The 24504-nt window shown below is 48.8% G+C and overlaps 1 protein-coding gene across 8 annotated transcripts in view; it reads right to left on the bottom strand.

Moving 5' to 3' along the window:
• Positions 1-1037: 1037 nt before the first annotated feature.
• PDZD2 (PDZ domain containing 2) overlaps positions 1038-24504 on the bottom strand; it is a 379909-nt gene continuing 356442 nt past the window's right edge. For all 8 annotated transcript variants that reach the window (XM_057312176.1, XM_057312177.1, XM_057312178.1 and 5 more), the window contains 8 exons: positions 23093-23889; positions 20046-20190; positions 13443-17493; positions 12531-12648; positions 9264-9365; positions 8309-8570; positions 5280-5414; positions 1038-3944 (listed from right to left, as the gene is read on the bottom strand). In XM_057312176.1, the coding sequence (XP_057168159.1) occupies positions 3778-3944; positions 5280-5414; positions 8309-8570; positions 9264-9365; positions 12531-12648; positions 13443-17493; positions 20046-20190; positions 23093-23889 (5777 nt within the window). In that variant the 3' untranslated portion in view covers positions 1038-3777. The remainder of the gene's footprint in view (positions 3945-5279; positions 5415-8308; positions 8571-9263; positions 9366-12530; positions 12649-13442; positions 17494-20045; positions 20191-23092; positions 23890-24504) is intronic.

Genomic DNA, 24504 nt, shown 5'->3' with positions numbered 1-24504 from the left:
TACTTTTGGGGTATATATGGAAAAAGGCAGGCAACTGGTGTGTCCAGAGAAATTCTGTGATACAGAGGCCAAAATTACGACAAAATAGCATTCATAAGGTTTCTTAAAAAAAAAAAGGTATGAAGAGTTGGAGGATAAGGCCACCAACGGGTGGAGGGAGAAGTGGGTCTGCAGAAACAGACCCACATACAGTAGGGGAGTCTTATCAGTGGAGGGCACTGAGCGAACACCCACGAACCCCACTGTTCCTCTAGTCTCAGAGGCCTGGTCACATGCTGAGTCCCATTCTTAGATTTCTGTGAGATGCCATCTTGTCTGCTTCCTTGTGCTACTCTGTGTTGGTGTCTGCATCTTAAAAGAGCCTAAATAAACTAGATGCTTTTTATTTTACTCTGTGAAGGAGGATCCCAGGTCACCCAAGCATGTAGCGGTTTTGAGAAAAACGAGGAATTGTAGTTATTATAAAGAAGTGAGAGAAAAAACTGACAAGCAATTGCTGAGTAGCATAGGGAGTCCAGTTGTGGTTGGAAACCATGAATTTCTGGCAGCGTTATTCTGTGTGGTTGTAGGATTTTCTTGAGGAATATGGAGAGTGTAAGAACCAACGGGCTGGCTAGTGGGAAGGAAGGATCCGGATTAGCTGGGACGAGGGTGAGGAGTCTGGGCTGGGTGGGGCTTGTACTCTACCATGGGTCTAGTCTGAACAGAATAGAAATGAAAGGGTGGGGGTTCTGATGGGGAGAAAATGGACAGTTCTAGGGGACTAGAGGGCTTGCTGAAATGGAAGACTTTAGTAGTGGGAGGAGGTGGGGGTAGGATCCAGAAGGCGAGGAAGTTGCAAAGGCAAGGGGTGTTTAAGATTTGAGGAGGTGGAATGGCTTTAGATTGTGCCAGATCCTCAGTGTGGCCCTGTGAGAGCTGTTGATTTTCTCTTGCCTTTGGACCTGCTCACTCATTGATGTAGTAATTCAGATAATAATAAACATTCTTGAGATTTTAAAAGGTTACTTTATAGATGGCAGAATTAAAAAAAAAAGTAGTAAGCAGAGTGTTTATTTTTTTAAAATTACTTAAAAAAGGTTGTTTACAGAGATGTGGATTTACATAACTTGGCGACAACATTTTAAAAATGTACAGGCTATTTCATATTATTGCACTTACTCTTCAATAATATATAAGGCATTTTATTTTACATAAATAAAGGATAATGTAGAATATCATACAACACGTGTGGTGCCAGTTAAGTCAACCATAAAATTAAATGAGATGTGTTCTGGAGGACAGAAATGCAACCCAACCTATTTCAACCTTCACAGAATATCCTTGCAACTACAATTTACTTGTTATAACACATATTTACCCTCATAGCTTATTGTGGATGACTGATGAATTAGAAAACCAAAACAATGAACGTTTTAGTAGGATAATATAATACCATTAGTGCTCACTTCAGGAAGTGTGGGAATTAGACTAATTAGAAATACTAGTCATGCCTTGAACACTGAAGACAAGTAAGTAGCTTTCTATCTTAGGGTCAGAGATAATTTAGCCTTTTGCTTTCTCCCTTAAGTTCCAACTGTGGGCCAGGGAAACCCTTCTGGCAAGATCTACTAGAAATGATGACTTTAGCCTACTTGAAGTGAGTGAAAGGTCTACCCTTGCACTCTTCAGATAAGATGATTAGAGACTCGGAGACCGTTCCATTGCTCCGAATTGCTCTGGAAATTCCGGTCTGTTCACACAGGACTGTGAATTTCTTACTCGGAGGCATAGCTGGAAGAGTAGAGGCAAATATTCTCTCTAACATTTAGGCAGGAAAGCAGAAACCATAAAACTGACCCCAGAGACTTAAAAACAATCTAGCATGCACCTTGCACTGACTGCCTATAGTATCCTACCTGGAAGTGTAGTGAAAAGTAGAAGCTAAATTAATCAGGTCTTTCTAGCTAATTCTTGTACTACATTCTCTTTTGTATAACCTGTTAAAAAAAAAAAAATCTGGGCTCACACCAGCCAGATACTTCATTCTCATCTGAGAGACCCCTGTGGGCCACCTCTACAGAGGCTTACTGTGAGGGGTGAGTCACTCGGAAGAACGACGTACAACAGTGACAGCTCAAGCACCTCCATGATTGGGGTGGGGGGCGGGTGAACAGTGACCTCAGTTCTTTTCTTGAAGCCATAGACCCAGGCTGTAGGTTGTTGAAAGAAGCGTCCAACATCAAACCTGGGTGTCCTCATGCACGCGGGTTTGGCGTCCTCACCCGTATTCCCAGGACTCAAGCAGCTGGTCTGCGTCCCCCTTGGGTCTGGGTTGTGTGACAGTTCTGCTTCTTTACCTTGAAAGAGTGACTCACCCGCATTCCCCATTGTCTTCGTTTTACATTTTGGTAAATGAAGCTGATGGAGGTTTGGAATTTAAGAAAAGAAGGTGCAGTAGGAAGGAGAAAAGCCAGTTTGGGGATCGGGAACAGCACACTGAATGGGAGCAGCTACTAGGAAGAAGTCATGCTTTGACAGGAGAGCAGCCGGGACGAGTTTCACGGGCAGTGTGAGTCCTAACAGTCTTCTGCAGGGAAACGGTTTTGGCCAAAGGATGAATTTGCAAAACAGGAAAACAACCAGCAAATACTTCAGTCACTGCAGACGCGTCATTATACCCCGGTCAGGAAGAGCGGGCCAGTGCTTACAGAGGGGAGATTTCTTAGGCTTCTTGGGCAAGGGGAAAACCAACCAGCCAAAGTCCCCTACAAGGATTATTTTTAAGTTCTGCCCTTTGGATTGTAAATGTAATGCCTATGTTTATAAATCCAAGGATGCTAAAAAGATTTCCAAAAATTTAGCTTAGTGTTTGGAGTGCATAAAATAAGAGAAATGGAAACCCAGTGACTGTAGTATTTCTGCCCACTCTTGTATTGACTGGTCTTGAATTCAAGTACTTACTCAAGACAAGTTCCGAACTAGATGCAAGGTGCTTTCTGAGCTGGAACTTTCTGCTCGTTCTAAGCAGCGAAGTTCATGGCTATTTAGTATGGTTTATCAGAACGGCATTTCCGTAAAACAGCCTTACGACTTACACTTTTAGATCACGATCAGCACTTCATGACGATCAGTAATCCACCGAGCTGAACTCTGCAGCCAGACATTGCACATTACACTCACTAAAAAATACCACTTTCTGTATTTTGCTTTTTCATTTTTTGGATAATTCCTGAGCTCAGCTTAACTGATTTTTTCTTAAGTCCCCCTTTCTTTTCACCATAACATACAGACCTACAGCTCCTTCCACTGAATGTGCCTAAAAGCATTCTCTTATTTACGTACAAAATTATATAAAACTGTAGTCCTTTATTTGTGACATTTGTGTTGCCCCTCAGACTTGGTTAGCTCCCTAACTGCCAGGATTAGGTACGGTGAGCGAGGAGGCAGGAAGGATGCGAAGATCTTATGTAAATGTCTCGAATGAAGAAGGGCACGCCACATCTTGTATCCCGATCAGTAAACACAACACGGAGGGGACAGGCCCCGGAACACAAGGATCCCTCCTGGCCTCGGTGTCCAGGTAGAAGGCCTCCGGAGGTCAGCGCCACGTAAAGGTAAAAACTTGGAGATTTTTGTAGTCCTTGCCTGTACCAGTGTTCCTGTGTTGTTTTAGGAACCCAGTGTTTGAAGAAGTGATTCTGATTTGCTAACGTAAGGGAACTGAGAAAAGCAGGTTCTTGTTAAAAAATGTTAAACGAGCACCACTAGTGAGTGTCACTACTGGTGCCGCAGGTTTCAGGAAGAATTCCTATGCTTCCTAATGACTAACTGCACGGGTCCCTCTGGGACAGACTTCATAATATTCCAGGCATCAAAGTGCATGAGCCCCACCAGGGGTTTCCCATTAATGGCAAGAATTTCATCTCCAGCTTCTATTGTTCCAGCTTGTTCAGCTGCACCACCTGTGAGAATAAATACAGAATAATGCCCGGGCCTTTCATAGTATTCAAAGTAAATTCCAGGTAAGCTAAAAGAAAGTGAGAAAACTCTCTGAACGATAGGCCCATATTCTTAGGATAGGGAAATAGTTCTGAAGACACAAAGAGTATATCTATCTATCTATCTCTCTTCATGAAAAATTTAACTACATAAAAACATTCATTCATTCCTCCTCTCCTCCTAAAATACATAAACAGTGGACTAGGAGAAGATATTTTCAAGGTATTTAATCCACAATCCAAATGCCCAGTAAATGCAGGAAAACAGGTTCCACTTCTGTCCAATATACCGTGATCGCTAATCAGTGACTGTGGAGATTTACACAGCTTTACGTATTTCTACACCACAGCTTTCTGTGTAATGACCTGATGAGTATGTGTATGTTATATATATTATATACTATACTGTTAATGTCAACTATTATAATAGTATATTACATAGATATACAGTAGGTTTTTATATGTACTGATATTATCAGTATAATTATACTTTTTAAAAAAAGATTATTTAGAGCAAGTGAGTGTGTGTGAGAGCTGGGGGGGAAGGGGCAGAGGGGGACAGAGAATCACGAACAGACTCCGTGTGAGCATCAAGTCCCCACATGGGGCTCAATCTCATGACTCTGAGATTAGAAACTGAGCCGAAATTGAGAGTCGAATGCTTAACCGACAGAGCCACCCAAGTGCCCCAGTATAATTATACTTTGAATGTAATTGTTTAGCTCACGAACCTGAAGAGATTTTTGAGAACTGTCCAAGATCATAAAATGATTATTCGAGTTCATGGAGACCTCTTAAGAGCACATGATTCAGTGATCTCTACTGCTCTAATGTTACTTTCCTGAAGTGTAGTATTTGCACTTTTAAATGAATACAGTCTTGGTCCGTGTTAATTACCCTTGACTGGCAATTCTTGATGGCATTAGCTTGGTATGTTTATATCAGTTACAGCTAATACCAGTTAAGGCCACGGAGTTTGGGATCTGGTATAGAGGTTTGGGACGCAGACCCTGGAGCCGGACTGCCTGGGTTTAAGCCTTGTTCTGCCACTTCTCTGTGACCTTAGGTGCTTGTGTAAGTCCCCCGTGGCGCACACTGTCCTTTGTGAAACAGGGATAATAGTACCTCTCTGATAGAATTGTTGGGGGGAGGGGTGCAACGTGAGTTCCTACGTGTAAAACACGACAGGGCTGACACACAGCACTCCCTGTATGTGAGAAAGAATGAAAACATTTTCCAAATAGAAAGCACAGTCATACACAGAAAACAGGCAGCTGACGGGCTTTTCTAGGGCGTTACCTTTGTATACTCTCTTAATGAACAGGGGCCCATCTCCAGCCATGGAGGATTTTCCTCCATCCAGACTCAGGCCCAGCCCAGCAGAGGTCTTCAGCACTTCGACACACAGCGCATCACGTGAAGGTACGCTTCTCCCTGCAGCAACGACATTTGTGAGGATGGAAATGACAAGGACACTCATCACCTGCTCCCCAGTCCCCCAGATATATGACCCCAGCATCCCTGTGTCCCATCTACCTTTGAAACCAGCGTTAGGACTGGTCTCCCAAATTTGGAGCTGACCTCGTGGCTTGTTCCTGCTGTACCCGCACCATTTGCTCTTCAAAGTTTTTTTTTTTTTAAAGATCGATTTATTTGAGAGAGAGGGTGCACATGTGTTCACGTGAGCAGAGAGAGAGAAGCAAACTGAAGCAGAGCCTGACGTGGGGCTCGATCCCAGAACCCTGGGATCATGACCTGAGCCGAAATCACGAGCTGGACACTGAACCGACTGAGCCACCCAGGCACCCCTAAGCGCTTTCCGTCAGCATGGAGGCGGCTTAGAGGCCGGACTGCTCTTGGCAAGCCCCATACACTGCAGTCGTGTGTCTCAGTGAAGTCACGCTTGGGGCATCAAATTCGATTTCCTGCCGACCCTGACTGCCGATGGCAGCAGCGTGTCACAGTCTGGCATTGATAACCTGCAACACCCCACTGCCAGACCTCACGTGAGACTGTGATCGTGGATTCTGAAGCTCCTGGGGACTCCCGGAGCTCCGCTCCTTCCCCTGCTGCCGCACATGCTCCTGTTGTGTCGTCTTCATACACCAGCTGCCCTCACTGCCATCTCCTCTCTCCACTGCAGGGTGGGGGTGTAGGGGGGACGCGTCCATGGCAGTGGGTCCTCCACTGCAACAAACGTGTGCCTGCTCTGTGTGCTGGTTCGGAGAGGCCTGGCTAGGATCCATCCTGGAGATCCGAGTAGAGATGGCGAGCTTGCCTTTTCTTTCTCTTATTCACACACTTTACTAGTGAAGGATGTTGAGGAGGTGAGTGGAAAGGCAGGCTAAGTTGTCTGGGAGGCAGGGGAAGGACCACAGATTAAACTGCCCACTTGGGCTTGAGGCCAAGGTAGCCAGCATCCCTGCCTTTGAACAGAAAGGTCAGTCCGTGTGGCTTAAAGGTCACTGCACGTTCCCCGTGGTCTGAAGGAAATGTGCTAACAGGAGCAGCATGGTTTTTCAATAGGTGCTTTCACTTGCTGTTAACCCAGAGAACGGGCGCATTACAGTGGCTCTCAGCTCTGGCTGCATTCTACTGCAATCACCTAGGAACCTTAGAAAGCTAGTGACTCAGGGCCCTGGGTCTCACCCTCACCCCTCAGGGTTTCTGATTCAACTGAGCTGGTGAATTTGCTGGGCAGTAGGATTTTTTTTTTTTTTAATAGAAAGAACATGATCTTTATTATTATTATTATTATTATTTTTTTTTTTTTTTGGCAGTAGGATTTTAAAAAGCTTCCTAGGCGCCTGTCCTGTGCAGCCTACGGCATCCGTCCCCAAGCGGGATGCTCTCAGGCCATGTGGAGGGACAGCCGCCTGGGTTCAGGTAGAGCCCTGGGCAGCGGGATTTTAAGGGACAGGAATATGAAAAAAAATAAAGCTAAGGCCCAAAAGTGCTTACAGTTTGGTAACTCTACAGAATCTGGCTCAAGGCCAGATGTTCTGAAGGTGTCCCAGGAATACTTAATGATTATGAATGACAGGATAGACTTCTATATCCTGAGTTCATGAGTCTTAAAAACTCTGGAAGCTGCTGGGGTTAAGTGCCTAGTGGTTTCCTGTGATGTTAAGTTTCTAGGATCCAGTGAAAATAGACCAAGCAATTGAGACAGTGCTGGGCAATATGGGCTTCAGTTTTCTAGAAGAGCAAAAGTAAGACAACAGAGGAGAAGGGTGAGAATACTCCTGGCCCACGGAGGCATCTGGACAAGAGTTTTCCATTTGCTCAGTGGAAATGAGTGCTCTTTTCAGCAAAGCAATCACAGATAGCCAAGGTGAACAGAGAGGAATTCAGCTACCCTTGACTTTATTAGGGAGAGATGTTGAGAAGAAACCAAAGGCCTCCCCAGAAGGCACTGCCCTGACCGAGCTTCCATGGGCTCTCCTTGCTCTCAAGACTAAAGGCATTACTCCTGAGCTCCGACGGAGAGGGCACCACAGCGGTCTGAAGTCGTTCTGTGAAGGCTGCAATCTGCCTAGTGCTTCAGAAACCGAAGCGGTACTTAGTTCCCAGTAAATACCTCGTATGCCTTCCCAGTGAGCCTTGGGATGACAGTATGGAGGGAGCTTAGAAAATCCACTTCTGAACCACTTTTTATAAGCTCTTCTTCGTTGATTAAGGCTACAGTCTGTTTTCAAACATTTGTGCCCCCTCATTTCCTTATGTTCTTCTAAAACAGGAAAGAATACAAACCCTGGTGTTTTCCAAGGACAAAAGGCAGTGGAATTTCTACATACTCTCCATGATTCCCCTTATCACAAGAGTTTTGTGTTTTACCTACTGGCCACTTAAGTCCTAAGCAGATATAAATGTGAAAGAGCTTCCTTCATAAATGTAGAGAAGCTGTCAAGCAGTCGTTTAAAATCTTTGATGGTATGGCTTTAACTACGAGGGGTGGTAGTTTCTTACTTACTAGGAACACTGCCTTTTCAAGAAGTGTACACAAACAGACTTCACTACATTTGATTCCTTACTCTTTTTTTTTTTTTTAGAGGGAGATGGTTTGGAGTGGGGGGTGGACAGAGGGGCAGAGAGAATCTTAAGCAAGCTCCAAGCCCACTGTGGAGCCTGAGGTGGGGCTTGGTCTCGCAACCCTGAGATCATGACCTGAGTCGAAATCAAGAGTCGGACGCTTAACCGACCGAGCCACCCACATGCCCCTACATTTGATTTCTCTGACCCCGATAACAGTAGTTAGGTTCCTTTTTGTTCAACCAGAATCTACTCTGCCAACTGCTCACACCCTACTGGTTGTTGAACTAACTTACCTATACCGGGCTCCAGGGGGATGGGCTTTCTGGAGAGCGAGCCCTTCCCATTGGCTTCCTGCCTGCTGGAGGATCTGGGCTGATCATTCCCTTTTTTGATGACCACGAGGACATCTCTGTGCAGCTGTGCTTGGTGCAAAATCTTGAGGACATCTCCATGGGCTAAGCCAGTCATCGAGGCGCCATTGACGGACAGAAGGAAATCCCCTCGGTTCACAATCCCTTCCTGAGAAGCAGCCCCCTGAGAACACACCCTGTGTACCTGGGGTGTGGAGAAGACAAAAGCCAAAGTCTTTGGAACCTCCAGTAAAAGCAAAAGGGCAGATGCAAATCTGTAGTAGAGGAACTTTCTAAGGGCAAGTTTTCAAAATCCGACAAACATGGTTTATCGAAAGCCTACACGGTGTGAGGCTGGGATTAGAAATGTCGGTGCCCCCATCTGACTACTTTTCTCCAGCTTCCCGCTAGCATCTCATCTGTGCTTGGTGCTCTGTGGGGCAGTAAGGTCGCAAAAACGAACAGGACGTGGTCTGGTCTCACGGGGGTGGCCTCCCTGATGATCTCAGACGCCTCTGAGTGATCTAAAATTGGAGGCTGTTCCTGAGAAGGAAGAAGTTTCAGAAGCACATGCAGATTTGGTCAGTTAATTCTAGTGTTTTCTAGTGCTTAAATAAAATGTTCAGGTGAATATGAGGAAATTGCAGAAAACTGTGCTTATACGTATTGGCATCGAATAGGTCACTCAGTCTGCACATCAGTCAGCTCTGTGGTAAAAATGTGGATCTTTGCCAATGGCTAGGTTATGTCCTACTTCCCCCACTTTTCCATTTTTGCTCTGTTAGGAGGAAACAAACACCAGCATTCTGTGAACTCACGGACAGGAATTTTGTCCTGATCACCGCTGAGGCTGCGTCAAGAGTGACTGCCCTGCGAGCATCTCGACGTGGTCACTTACCACAACTGATTTGGGCTCCACATCTGTCCCTCCTGCCACAGTGAATCCCAGACCTGAGCCTTCTTTTTTATTCAAGACTATGAAGCAAACATCTTCTTTATTCTAGTAAAAAGAAACAGGAAAAAGTACAGTTGGCCTTCGAATAACGCGGGGGGTGGTGCAGCGACCTCTGCACTGTCAAATCTGCATAGAACGTCGTCCCTAAAACTTCACCACTAACAGCTTGCCATTGCCTGGGAGCCTTACCTAGAACAGAAACAGCCGGGTACTACCTGTTATCTCTGTTGTATTATAGACTCTGTTCTTAAAGCTAGAGAAGAAGCATGTGATTAAGAAAATCATAAGGAAGAGGATGCATTTGTAATACTGTGAAAATCTCGTGCGTAAGTCGACTGTGCTGTTCAGGAGTCAACCGTATGTTCCTCGTGCCAAGGGGTAGGGAGCTGCGCTGTGAGTCCTCGTGCAGGGCTGCAGAGCTGCTCACACGGACCCCGGTGTGTCAGGAGCTTTCACACAGTCCTGGAAGCGGAGGAGCTTCCTCTCAAGCTCCTGCACCCCTCCTGGGTGGTGCTGACATGATGGCGTTTTGAGGGTCCATCCTGTACCCACAGACCCACGGGCAGGGTGGACGTGAACCAGGATGGGGCAGGGACAGGGGACAACTTAGCTATCCAGGCACCAGATTAGGTCTTCCCACATCTGGTCATAGCACATAATTTGATCATGGAGGGGATGCTCTACTGTACAACTGTGTAAGTCTACCATTCAGCCAAGCCAGTGTCAACGAGAGCAGAGAGACGCAGCGCCAAGAGGCAGGATGAGGGACACCGAAGCCACTGGTGTAGGCTCCCCCCCCCCCGCCATATGCAGTTAGTTCGTTGGATTTCAGGTTCAGTTAAGGAACTGTCATAAAATACAACCTATGTTAAAAAACAGAAAGTACTTTGTCAACTCGTATCAAGACTAGAACATTCCTAGTAGTGTCCCAGGGGTAAGTAACAAAGGACTGTCCTATGTTTCAAGCATTAAACAAAAGATATTTTGAAATAAAATATTTTAAAATAACTGAGTTGGGCTAATTCTGAATTTTGACTTTCTTCGCTCACACACTATATATGACTGAACAACATTTTAAAGATCCGCATTGCTAGGTTCCCCGCGAAGTGATTTATAATCTATCAGTTCAAGGTCTTCTCAGCCCAGCAAGAGAAAAAGAATCTAATCATAACCCTTCAGGGTTGCTTTGACGAGAGAAAGTGAAAACACTGAAAAGAGAACCAGCTCCGTAGTGTGCTGGGGAAGGAACCCAGTATTTAAAAGAAAAAGAGTTCAGTGCTCTTAGTGTGTCCTAAAGAGTAACCCCAAGCATTTTACACCTCCCTGAAGAAGTTCGTTCAACCCAAATTCCCATATGTTGACACTAGAATATTGGGCAGACTTTGGGGGGATTTTGACTTTACGGATAAGTCTAACCGTTTACACGCTCAGACACTGTTCAGTGGAGAGAGGGAGGACCGGCCTTTCTCAGTGAAAATGGGAGCATGCGGTCTGGCAAATGACCTTTGTGTAGCTTCTGGGAAGTAATGTTTGTTTGATACTAAAATAGTACTTCTCAGCTACTTAAGTGCCTTTATGGGAGCAAAGACAGTATTTGAAAATGGGATTCTCCTGCATTCCAGGACATAGCACCGCAATTTTAATTTACTCAAATATATTTTCTAGTTGTGTTTGAGGATACAGGTGTGCTAGAAGCTGACTGTCAGGCCACATCTTGCCTCTAAGTAGCTTAGCACAGCATCAGGGAAGCTACACCCACCACCGAGAGCTCCCCAAGGTTTGGGTGGGTTGAGGTCAGAGGAGCGGGGCTTGTTTTCCACCTCTAACAGCGCCCCCAACAGGAAGCCACAGGGAATTGTGTGCAGTTCCATTTTCAGCACCCCCACAAACCACACTCACTAAAAAAGCAAGCAGGAAACTCCTGAAGATGGTAAAGTGAGGACATCTTTGCTCACAGTGCTTTGTGAAAGCCACTGGAGACTGCAGGATTATAAGGGGAAAAGACGCATTCTGACCCAAGCAGGAATGCCCTTCCACACCAAACCACAGTACTTGTCTGGTGGTGAATGTGGAACCAGAGTGAGGGGGGTCGGAGGCCCCAGAGGATGCCTCCCCACCCCTTCTGGTGGCGCTTGACATCCTGTCCACACAAAAAGTTGCCCCTTTTGTTTGTGGTCCCTGAAAATGTGCATCCCGTTTGTGAGCTGGTTGAGACTTTCTGGTTTTCTGCCCTGTTTTCTCTAATACTGTAAGATGTCTAGAGGAAATGGGACCGGGCAAAGTGTGATCCCACCGTGCCACCTTGACTGGAAATGCCAGAACAAGACTCGCATGCAGGAGACGATTACTTATTGACACAAGTTGAAGGAAGAAGGGAGAGGACAGACTAGTCCCTTTCGCTGAAAGTGAAGAATGCTGGATATCTCCAGGTTCACTGCACAGACCCAAACCAGTGGGCTGAGGACCAGAGGGAGTGTGAGCTCAGGGCAACCGGTCTCCTCTCTACCCTGGTTCACTCCTTAGTAGATACCAACACCACAGCCCTTCTGGGTAATATTAGGATTTCTGGAACAGTGTTTTCAGGCCTGTCACTGACCCAAGTATATTACCAGCCGAGAAAAATTGTTCATATTTGCTTTTTTCTCGAAATAGAAATATTTATTAGGGTTCAAATCTCTATGAATTTCTCTCCTGAGAAATTAATGTTCTTCAGAGACATATTCTAGATATGAACCCATACTTGCTTTTGTTGTTGTTTACTGTCGCCTCCAACTTATGGAAGGACTTCATCTGTAAGGACCCGTTAGCCACACTGTCTTGAACCCCAGGCTTCAGAAGCTCTTACACTGGGGGCCCGGCTAGGTCTCCACAGATGCGCTAACCCACTTCCCCACCAGGGGGCTCCCCTGAGAAGTCCGTACTGTCCACCTAGGTGCAGAGATGTGCTTGTGGTCATTCCCGCACATCTCCAACCCAGTTCTGTTCTGAGGGCCCTCTGTGGACAAACTCCAGATGTGGGGGGTGAGGAGGACGGCAGCTAGTCACTACTGGGGAATTACAACAGCAGCTGCGCCTGGAATTCAAGACAAGGCCTAGTTTGCGGAGCAAGCTGCAAGCGAGACAGAAGTGAGACCCAGCGGAAGAGCTCCCTGCACGACCCGGGGCGGGGGGCCGCCGCTCCCTCTCCCTGGCTTGTCGGGTTTCACTCACCTCTGATTGTGCCTTCGCTTCCTGAATGAGAGTGAGGACGGTCGATCTGGACCCCACTGATGATAAAACAGACTGCAATCTTTGCTGGTCCCCCGCTGAGATGAGAAGCTGATCCAAACTGAAGAATATAAATATGTTTGAAGAACATTAAAGAAAAAGGTGATTTTTCCATTTCATAAGGACGTATTTAAAGCCACCTCTTTTCTACCAAATCGCAGGCATTTTCCGATTGCCATGCTCTCTTTTGGTCATAACAACTCTGCATTCAAACTACAGGAAGAAACCGGAGAGCTCTGACAGGAACTTCATTCGCTGCCAACAGCGCTGGGAAGCACGATGGCTTCTGCGATCCCTCCAAGATGTTAGGGAACCAATCCTGGAACTTACAAGAAAATTTCTGACATATTAAAAAAATATTCTTTAAAATATGTTAGCAATTTTCTGAGCTCTGGTCACCTTCAGAGGCCCAGGTTCTCCCGAGGTGCAGCCTGCCCTGTCCGCTCTCACCTCTCACGGGGGGTGCTCTTGCCTAAGGGCCCGGTCCCTTGAGGCCTCCTCTTCAGAGCACCATTCTGGCACACGCTTTCTCCGCAGGCACTGTGGGGTTCTAGTCGTGATATTAAAGACAAAGGGGGCCGAGTGTGGTGCGGTACCCCGGAAGAGGAAAGGCATGTCAGTGAAATTCGTTCAGTGAAATCTGAAGTCTGAGGTTTAGTTAATTGTGTTCTTCCAGTGTTCATTCCTTTTGCCAACGGAGCCGTGATCACGTAAGAGGTTCCCATCGGGAGGGGCTGGAGGACGGGTTCTGCTCGGGAGCTCTCTGCACCATCTCTGGAGCTCTTCTATAACCCTAAAGCTAGTTCATAATTTAAAAAAATATATTTGAATAAAAGGGGAGAGGCAGATACTTACTTAACCGACCAGCCTTTTCCAGAAGGCAGATCCCGGGTGGTTTCACCCACATGATGGGCTGAACTGGGCACCCCAGGCTCACTGGCTTTAGGGCTGCTTCCTCCTGGACAGGCCCCGTCCCCCCGCTTCATGGGGCATGACAGGGCAGTGGACCCGTTGAGGCCTCCAGCGGGAGAGCCAAGCGACCTCCGGGGGACGATTTCCAGCTCGGTTTTGAAGAGCACGGCGGTGGGCCCCGCCGAGAAGTCCTCAGAGCAGAGCTTGTCAAGGTCGGGCATGCTCAAGGCTCGCAGCTCCTGGAGCCTGGAGCGGGACAGGGGCGAGGGCTGGGCGTGGCGCACCGAGGACTTGTTTCTCTTGACGGGAGAGGCTGGCGTCACACTCGGGGTGGGAACCCCTGAAGGACCAAGTGCTTTCTTTGGGTCCGAGTCAGGGCCCTTGTTACTGGCCTCCGCCGGGTGCTGCCGGGAGAGCGTCAGCGTTGTGCTGGACGGGGACTTGGTCATTTGGGGGATGAGGCTGCCGGCTTCGCTTTGGCTTTCGCTGCAGGAACTCAGGCTGCGTCTCAGCGACCTCGCCGTTGGGTCAACAGGGTGGCTGAGGCTCCCGGAAACAATGCTGCCAGACGACCGTCTCCCAATGGGAGGCTTGGAGCTTACTGACAAAAAAGGGGACGCCCCAGACTTGGCCACCAGCCGGTCAGAATTGGCCAGGTTCTCAAAAGACTTGATCCTCTGCTTCACAGAGAAAAATGAGGTAGATTCGTAGTTCTGCTCAGGGTAGTAATGTCTTCTGGTGACCTTGATTTTGTCTGTGACTAGGCAGCTCCTGTCTTGCACTGAAAGGACATCCCCTTCGTCTGTGGTGGGAAGGTTCCTGGAAGTCTCCAGAAGGGGCTTTACGCTATATATACCCTGTCCGTTAGCCAGGCCAAGGACACCGCCTCTGGATGCCTTGGCCTCGAGGAGGCCCCCACTTGTTGCAGGGGTCTGGCTGTCCCGGTGAGAACGACCTGGGCTGTGCAGGGCATGCCCCTCCCGGCCAAAATGGCTTGAAAACTGGGCGGGCATGGAGTAGGTCCTGGTCGCCGGCCTGGGTGTGAAGCACGGATGGTCATCTGGTGCTGGGCCCGCTGGTGCGCCCTTCTTGGGCAGCCCCAGGGAGCCCGACACCTGGCCCGCCTTCGCCGGGGAGGAATCGGCTGCTTTAGCCGGCGGCTGTGGGGAGGAGCAGGAAGAGGCCAGCTTTGCCACGCTGAAAGATCGCTGGGGGTCCTGCTCCACCTGGGGGGCCCGAGATGGGAGTGAGGACGGGTGATCTGGGGACGGCTCCAGTGACTGGTGACAAGGTCTGACTCCACTCTTCTCCTGACAGTTGCTGTGGGCCCAGAACCCCCCTAGTCTGTCACTCTCAGCGGGCTTGTCACCGCAGGCATTCTTTGGCATTCTTGCACAAGAAATGTCAACGATTTTCAGCTGGTTGGTTCTTTCTAGGGGATCACCAGCAATTACGTTGCTTCCTTTGTCGCCGGACGCCCCTGCTTGGGCTGCCCCGGGGGCTGGATCCGCCTGGCTGGACTCGCGCCGTGCGCCCTGCCCGGGAGGCTGGACCTGCCAGTTAGCGGCCGTGGACGCGCTGCTCCCCGAGGCCGCAGGGGGCGCCCTGCCCTCGGGCCCACACCCGGGAGACGCGGGGGCGGCTGCGCAAGCTCCGTCGGGCTCTGAGTGGAAAGCCGCGTGGGCTCGACGGCACGCACCTTGCTCGGGGACAGCCTTGGGGGAGGTGTGGGGTGAAACGAAGGCTGTGACGCTCGTCTCGGACGTGGGGGGCTTCGGCGCCCCCGAGGCAGCAGGCGGCCTGCTCTCCAGCACGGACTGGGGGGGCCTGGGAGGGGCTGGGCCGTTCTTGTCCGGCTCCTCGTGCTCCGCTGTGTGGAGCCGGTGGGCCGCTCCCTTGGGAAGCATCCTGTGGGAGGTCTGGGGTGACGTGAGGGGTCTCCTGGGGTCCGGCCCACCAGCCTTGACCACAGGAGCAGCAGGCGCCTCCCAAGTGGCTTTGCTTTTACTTTTGATGCTCAGTCTCTTCAGCTTAGGACCGGATTTGGGTTTCTGACAGTTATTTAAAAGTGTTTCCACGGAACCTTTTTTTGGTGGGTCTTTATTTTCCAGACTCAGTTTCAGCTGAGGGGGGCTCTGAAGCCCAGCAACCCCCTTTTTGTGGCTGGAACTCGACCCCTGACTTTTGGAGTCAGGGCTTTTGGCGGGCCCCGTGGGCTGCTCCTTTTCAGCTTTGCCCTGCGCATGTGTACCATGGCTATTTTTATTTATTTCTTTAAACCAGGCCATGATGGGCCTCCTGGAGGTCAGTTTTGGTTTCTGGAGCACGTCTTCCATGTCTTGACTTTCAGAGATGTGCAGATTCGTCAAAACGGATCCTCCATTCTTAGGGGCATCCACACTGAAGGGGGACCGGTTTTCAGTTGCATTGACATTTGTCTCTTGCTTCTTATTTGGGGTTTTGTCACCCAGCAGGTCATGTTCTAAACCATTTACCATGTTCAGATTGCTGAGAGTGACCGGAAGGTTGTGGAAATGCCTGGCAGCTTTAGGAGGCTGGCCGTTCTCCACAGCTGAGCTAGGGCTAGTGGATACCAGGGTACCTTCTTCACACAAGGGCCTGGGGTAATGTAATATCCTTCTGTCTGCGTGAAGTTCATGCTCCTGAGAGCTTATATCCAAGAGAGAAAATGGCTGGGAAGAGTCTGGAATTGGAGGGCAGGAGGTGCCCGGCACAAAGGATGCTCTCTCACATGGCTTTCCCACCACGTGACTCATGGCACTGTGCTTTAATGGCAGAACTTTGGCCAACACAGGGCAGGGTGCAGCCTGGGCAGGTGCATGAGCAGTAGTTGAGGGTGGATTGGGGGAACCATTTGTAGAACAAATCTCGATTTGCTCCTCCTCAGACTCCGTAGTGTCTTCCTTGTGTGAAGACCCACGGGAATGAGGAGGTGACCAGTTGTCCCCAGTGGAAGCTTGTGGGGCTTCAGTGAGTGATTCAGGGTCAGAAGACGAGTCCTCCGCATCACCATACATGGATGAGAGGGATGGTTCTGTGCTGTCACCCGGGCCTGACAGGGACAAGCTATCTTCGTGAAAACTGCTGAAATTTCTAGAGTAGTTGCTCAAAAAGTTTTTGTTCACAGTAAAATGTTTGTCAGGATTAATGGAATCCAAAACTGAAGGCTGGGAAGCCCACTGTGGGTGAGGGGGCTGTCCAGCAGCTGCCCAGGCCCTCCTCAGGGTGGGGGTCTGGTTCCCCATGACTGGCCCAGCAGGGTGCGAACTTCCGCTTCCGGCTCCTGCTGGAGGTTGGCCCTGAGAATGTCCCTCTTGACTCAACCGGTCCCCTTTCTGAGGAGACTGAAGTCTTGGTTCTGAAGCATCCAGCTCCTTGATGAGTTTGTCGATGTCAGTCACAGGACTGCCCCCACTTTCCCTGGGGCAGCAGTGGCCGGAGACACTGCCGCACACCCTGCCAGCCTTGTCAGCAGCTGACGGCAGGGTGGGGCTGGCCTGCGGGGCCCTCTCAGACACACAGTCTGTTCCCTTGAGCAGAGCAGAGCCCCGGGAGTTTTCAGGGACGAGGACTCCTGTTGTTTGCAGAGCCTTGCTGTGGTTACCGGGAACTCTCTGTCTCTCCTCCTGGGACATGAGGTCTCGAGACAGGACAGTACTAGCTGGAGACGCCCCCTCTGCCTCAGGGCCTCCCCTGTGGGCAGCTGCCTTCTTGGGCGAGTCGGCTTCCGGCGCTGCTGGAGTGTTGCTGAAGTCATGCCGAGCCACTGCCATCTTCCCGGGGGGTGAGCTGCGCTCCGGGGCGAGTCTGACTTGACATCTGTCCTCAGACTCAGGAACCCTGGATGACACTGGCTCTCCAGGTTCCTCAGGCCGCCTGGCTTGCCCTGTGTCCACTGAGGTCTTGCTGGGGTCAGGGTGAGATGCCCCCTTCTGTCCTGGGGTAGGGGTGAGGCCTGGGGGGCCATCCGGTCCTGGGTTGAGAATATAAATGAAAGGTGGGGTGACAGGGGAGAGAGAGGGGAAAATGTGAGAAAATAGAAAAACTGTGAATTAAAAAAAAAAAAGGAAAACTTAATCTCAAAAGAAAGGTTTTTTTTTCCCCCCAGAAAGACCTTCCACAACCTAAATGCCTTCTTGTCGTTCTGTTTTTGCCTCTGAAATTACAGAGCCCTCCCATCTAACAAACCACCCTACCCTAGATGCCCTGAAATAACTCAGACCGGCTGGCAGAATAAACCTTTGTTTCTGCCCTTTTCTCTCTCCGTTATTTTTAAGGATGGGGACACCAGAAATCCTCTTTATACCAGCCCTCTGGTGGCAAAAGCCTCAGGAGTCAGGCTGTGGTTCTGTTCCATCCCTTAGCTTTGTGCTCATTCTGCGGAGGGCTCGGGTCTCCGGTTTAGCTCTCATCGTGGGTTTGGCCCCACGGTGTGGGTTGTAAGCCGTAAAGTATAAAACAGTCAGGTGCTGACCTTTGGGCACTTAGTGCTCAGTGCAGGAGAGGAGAGAGGAGGCTACTTTGGGGAGACACACAGGAGCTGCAGAAGGATGCAAGCTTGCACTGCGCCTGAACTGTGTCGTGAGCGTGTTCAGAGCACTGGGAGAACTGGAAGGCCACATGACCTGGGAAGCGTGGACAGAAGGGTTGGGGACGGATGGGGCTCTGTGGGGAGAGCTGACCACACAGTGATGAGGAGGAAGATGAAGAAGAAAATGGAATGAAAGCAGTGAAGAGCGAGCCTGTGATCGGAGGAGTGCAGGGAAAGGTGTCAATGCCAGGGACAGCGGGAAATTGTCATTCCATGAAGTGGGTTCTGGACGGCCTCTGTCCTGGAGATGCCTCCTTATAAGGCCCTGCACACTCTCAGGTTAATCTGTCTGCCTCTGGCACATGGCATCTGATAATCAGGGGACACTGGCATAAAACAGAACATTATTTGCTCTTTTCTTCGGAACTAGGGGTTACAGTGAAACAGTCACAATGAAAGCACCTGCTTTGAGAAGACTGTCTACCGAAATGTTACACCCCCTCCACATCTCCCACGCAAATCATCTTAATTGCATATGCCTTTCCCCTCCTGAAGTTCTTATGTCAACAATTAAGGACTAATTATTAGGACTTAGCACTGTGCTAAGAGTTTTTCATGCACTTCATTTTCCTCCCAACACCGTGAGGTAGGTCCTGTCACCATCTGCTTTGGAACGGTAGGGAACTGAGGCACAGTGTGGTTTAGCCATGGATCCAGCATCACAGAGTGTATAGCCAGGGGTCACCTGGGAAGTCAGGTCCACAGTCCATGCCATTCTCTAAACCCTGCCTGGATGACCTCTGTGTACAGAGCACCTGGCCACAACAAGGCCGGCCCATCAGGACACTCGTGGAGACTGTATGTAACTTCCCCAGGTGCCTGTGGAAGGCGAGGGACATACAAAGATTTGAATCCATGGGCTCCTGTCCTTCTCTGCTCAACCTTTTGAATTCCCTTCAGAATGACTTTCCTGGGGCGCCTGGGTGGTGCAGTCATTAAGCGTCTGTCTTCGGCTCAGGGCGTGATCCCGGAGCTCTGGGATCGAGCCCCACATCAGGCTCCTCCGCTATGAGCCTGCTTCTTCCTCTCCCACTCCCCCTGCTTGTGTTCCCTCTCTCGCTGGCTGTCTCTGTCAAATAAATAAATAAAATCTTTGGGGAAAAAAGAAAAAAGAATGATTTTCCCGCTTCTGCTGGTGCCAATTATGGGGAAAAGTTGTGCTGAGACAACAGAGGGGATTTGAAGGCTAGTCTTCAGCTTCAGATTCACTTGCTGAACAAACCCTAATAACTGAAAAGCGTTTTTGAGGGAGATTAAATGACATGGAGGCAGCCCTTGATGTCACCTTTCAAATGATCCTTCCCTTGTAACCCCCCCCCCTCAAGTGTCCCATAATGGGAAGGATGTTGACTCAATTATGGCAAATGACGGGGAGGAGGGCCCAGCAGCCTTTGCAAGCGTTGTTGCAGGTGCAGAAGGACCCAGAAGACATCAGGGCAGTTTCCTAGCTAGAGTGGGTCACAGAGGTGCTGAGACAGACGCATTAGTGCTTAGGACGGCCTGCTGGGGGCCAGTGCCAGTCACGCAGGCCGGGAGCATCTTGTTGACCTCAGCACGCTGCTCAAATATTCTATTCTGCGGATGCAGGAGGTCAAAAATACTTCTCAGTGCATTTGATTTCACGTGGGCCGAGTGCTGAAATTCTGAAGGGCAGGAGCTCCTCTATGTCATCTCACGTCTCATTCATTAAGGTACCCGTCACAAAATAGGTAAAGAGTGTCAACTGGCGGAAAATGGACGTGCTCTGATGGGGAATTAAAACTATGAGTTAAGGCACAACAATCTAGTAAAGTTGTTAAATGCAGGCAGCCTGTAAATATCATTAATCTCTGGAAGAGGTTTTTTCCCCCTCCAAGTTCTCCACATGTAACATTTTTATTAGGGTAACTTCTGCCCTCCTATCTTGAACTTAACAAGCAATAAAATCATCTTACCTGTCCCAGGTTTTTGCCCCTGCTCCGGTGCAGCTTCGAACACGTTCTCTGTGCAGCGGCCGGCGTCCGGGTGGGGCGGGGCACTGGCAGGCCCCCAGTTGGCAGGGACACGCCCATCGCCCACGGTCAGCTTCCCCAGAGATTCCTGGCACAATGACAACCACAAGTCACTGTCGACAGCTTTCAGGTTTTCTGCGCCCTAAGACACCACACACAGAAAAGAGCTGCTTTGGGAAATTTCAGAGAGCCCTTAACTAGGAGCCACAGGATCCAGATTCTGGGTGTAAGGCCATAGAAATTGCACGGTCTTACATGCTTCCTAAGCCTTGGTTTTCTCAACTTTGAAATGAAGGTGATGAGGGAAATGCAAATCAGAATCACGCGCAGATGTCACGTCACACCCGCAAGGGTGGCTATGAGCCAAAATAGGACTAACAGGTGTTGGCAAGGCTGTCGAGAAACTGGAACCGTGTGCAATGCTGGCAGGAATGGGAAACGGTGCAGCCACAACGGAAAACAGTATGGACGTTCTTCAAAAAAATAAAAATAGAAATACCATACGATTCAGATATCACACTTCTGGGTATATACCCAGAATTGAAAGCAGGTTCTCTAAGCAGTGTGTGTACTCCCGTGTTGATAGCGCTGTTCGCAGGAGCTAAAACGTGGAAGCAGTTCAAGTGTCCATTGATAGATGAATGGATAAGCAAAACATGGACTAGACCTACAACGGACTATTACTCAGCCTCAGAAAGGAAGGACATTCTGACACATGCTGCAACAGGGATGAGCCTTAAGGACATTTTGGGAAGTGAAATAAGCCAGTTCATAGAAAGACAAATACTGATTCCATTCAGATGAGGTACTGAGAGTCATCAACATCAGAGAGACAGAAAGTAGACTGGTGGTTTCTGGGGGCTGGTGGGACGGGGAATGGAGAGTTATTGTATAATGGGTACAGAAATTTCTGGAGATGTGGGTGATGGTCGCACGTTATGAACCTATACGACGGGAACTGTATGCTTTTGTTACGTGTATCTTACCACAGTAGAAAAACGGGGGACAAAATGGGGATAAGACTTGTCCTAACTCATAGAGTTTTATTTTATTTTTTTAACTTTTTTTTTTGAGAGAGCGAGCGAGCACAGTAGGCGAGGGGCTGAGGGAGACAGAGAATCTTAAGCAGGCTCCAAGCTCAGCAGGGAGGCTGATACCGGGTTTGATCCCATGACCCTGAGATCATGACCTGAGCTGAAATCAAGAGTCGGACACTTAACCAACCAAGCCACCCAGGCAGCCCTCATAGAGTATTAAATAAAAGATGATTAAATGAGCCATTATAAAAATGACATGCAGCCCACGAAAGGCTACCTAGAGGTAAGGTATTACTGTCTTCATACTGCACAGTGATATCCAACCAAGCATGTAAGGTCAGCTCCTCAGTTTGGTATTTAGGGCCAGGACTTATCTGGATAAATGAAATTCACATTTAATAGTCCAAAATTTCACTTTAGCCAAGTGTCAATTACTTTACCTTCCTTTCTTCTATCTAAAACCTACTGTAAGGAAAAAAAAAAAAACTCACTAGGAAGTTAAATCCGATTTAGTTGAAATTCACCGTCCGAGGTAAGGAGTCATAAAGTGGCCTGAAGGCGGCAGTAGAGGAGAGAGCTGAACCATATTTTAAAATGTTTAATTTTATGTTATGTGACTTCATCTCTATTTAAAAAGTATTAAATAAAAACAGCAGAAGACAACTTACTTACCTAAGGTTTTTTTCTTTTGAAGATTCCAGTATTTGAGCATAAATACTTAATGGGACTGCATTTTATTTTCTTCCTCATGTGTAAATGAAATGATATTTTTGAACTAAATTTTTAATGAGAAGAGTTAAACTTTTGTGCAAAAGTTTTAAATGCTTCTCAAAATTCTTATTGGGAATACTCATTCACAATGACAAAAGCTCTATATAGATATAAATTATTGTGAATAACCCCCCTGGATTATATAGTTATTCAAAACTGGCTGAGGAGACTTTCTTGAAAGAAGGCGTTAGCCTATTAGCTGAAAATTGCATTTTAAAACACATATGCTAGGGGGGTCTGGACAGCTCAGGGTTAACCTCTGTCTTCTGCTCAGGTCATGGTCTCAGGGTCCTGGGATCGAGCCCCGGAACTGGGCTCCCTGCTCAGCCGAGGGTCTGCTTCTCCCTCTCCCTTTGCCCCTCCCCCCACTTGTGCTCCCCTCCTTCTTGTGCTCCCCCCAATAAAGAAATAAAATCTTAAAAAAAAAAAATATACATATACATGCTAGTTGGAAGTAATAACATTTTTTAGGAGGATGAAGAAAGATGCATGTGTCTGCTTTTTCTATAAAGTTAACAAAAATCCCTTCTGCCTAATAGTTTTTATGACTTCATATTTTCTGGGTCTGTTTATATGTTTGTATGAACCACTTGAACACGCATCTTTACAGATATGGCCTTACAATCACCTCAGAGAGAAACTACTTATGCTGAGATTGTAAACAACACATGCGTCTCTTACTCTCTCCTTGCTTAGATGGAGGTATACTGAGTAAAAACGAGCAATTTGACAATTCTGGGTCATTCTAGCCTATGTGTAACCAAGTTGTAACATAAATAATATTGACTTGCATCTAAAGTGGTGTATTATAAGTTTCTTTTTCTTTCTTTAAGATTTTATTTTTAATCTCTACACCCAATATGGGGCTTGAACTCACAACCCCGAGATCGAGAGTCACACGCTCCACCGACTGAGCCAGCCAGGCGCCCTGGCCCGTGCTTAGTTGCTAGGTGAACGCATGGCCATTATTTCATGTGATTCTCACAACAAGGAATGGGGAGGGGCTCCTGGGTGGCTCAGTCAGTGGAGTGTCTGCCTTCAGCTCAGGTCATGATCCCCAGATCCTGAGATCGAGTCCCACATCAGGCTCCTTGCTTGGCGGAGAGCCTGCTTCTCACACACCCCATTGTCACTCACACAGTAGTGACTCAGGTCCCAAGTTATGAAGAAGAAGTCAATTACCTTCTCCACAGTTCCACCTGGATGAGAACCAGTCCTGGTCTCTTTGATGGAAGTGGCCTGGACACACGAGCCATCGCCTCCATCAGTCAGATGTGCTGTCTCTGAGCTGCTGGGCCTGGCGTCAGCCTCGGGCCTCTTGTGGTGTGGGCTGACCCTGGCCACTGGTTTGTGCCTGGACGCCAGGCTGTCATTCTTCTGCTGGGCGGACCTAGGGGTATCTGTGTTCCCCAGACTCTGGGCACCAGTATCGGCTTTGTACTCCAACTTGGGCGAACTCTTCGATCCTGAGAGTTCCTTCCTCCCTGAGCAGCCAGGGCCACCCTTGGGGGCTTTCGCAGAGGCCAGCAGGTTGGCTGCATGAGAAGGAGTGTCCCCCAGACCCTCTGGGACACTCTCCTCTAAGTCCAGTGAGCTGCCAAGGAGAGGCACTGAGGAGGCCTTGCTGACCACAGTTTTCTGGGGATGCTCCCCCTGGCTGTTGATACCCATGACCTTGGAAGAGGTCATCAGGACGTGCCTAGAGTCATTCTCTGTCAGAGGCCTGCTGGGACCGGGGAGGGTCCCCGGGAGGGAAATGCAGTCCCCTTCACCGTCGAACTCTTCCTCATCACTGGCATCCTCGGTGTCATAGCAGCCCACCCTCCTCTGGCGGAGGAGAGGGTTTCGGAGGACCTGCGGGCTCCCAGGGAGACTGGCTTGTCTGGCAACCGTCACCTGCTTGTGGAAGAGCCCAGAGGTCCGCTGGCTTCCTAGAGTCACGAGGCTGTTGGCCCTGGGTTTTCCTGGCTCCTTGTGGGCTGGTGGGGATGGGGAAAGAAATAGCCAAATGAAATAGGGTTTCCCGTCTGGCCTGGTTTTATAATTTACGCCCCCCTCCCCATTACACAGGAGCATTCCCACGTTCACAACTGCCAGCCATTCATCCTCTGGCCACCGACCACCAGGCTTCAATGATACGGCCTCTTGGGATTCGTACCGAGTGGACAGCTGGCTTCTCTCTCTCCTTTTCCTACTGGCCTCCCTTTTTGTTTCCTTAAATTTTTTTCTTTTCTTTCTTTCTTTCTTTCACTCAGCCTCTGGATTGTTTAGCTTAAACATGTATGCTGCCTAGAGACAGAAATGTTTATTTATTTATTTTTTAAAGAATTTATTTATTTATTTGACAGAGACAGCCAGTGAGAGAGGGAACACAAACAGGGGGAGTGGGAGAGGAAGAAGCAGGCTCACAGCGGAGGAGCCTGATGTGGGACTCGATCCCACAACGCTGGGATCACGCCCTGAGCCGAAGGCAGAAGCCCATCCGCTGTGCCACCCAGGCGCCCCTAGAGACAGAAATGTTTAATTCAACTCCCAGGATGCCTAACACGCTGTTGAGGTTCAGACTAGATGCTGCTGCTGGGAAGTCCTCTTCG

Source organism: Ursus arctos, unplaced genomic scaffold, assembly GCF_023065955.2.
Source record: "Ursus arctos isolate Adak ecotype North America unplaced genomic scaffold, UrsArc2.0 scaffold_15, whole genome shotgun sequence".
In the NCBI taxonomy this organism is placed as follows: domain Eukaryota; kingdom Metazoa; phylum Chordata; class Mammalia; order Carnivora; family Ursidae; genus Ursus; species Ursus arctos.
The sequence above is the reverse complement of the archived record's forward strand: the minus strand, read 5'-3'. Positions and strand labels throughout refer to the sequence as shown.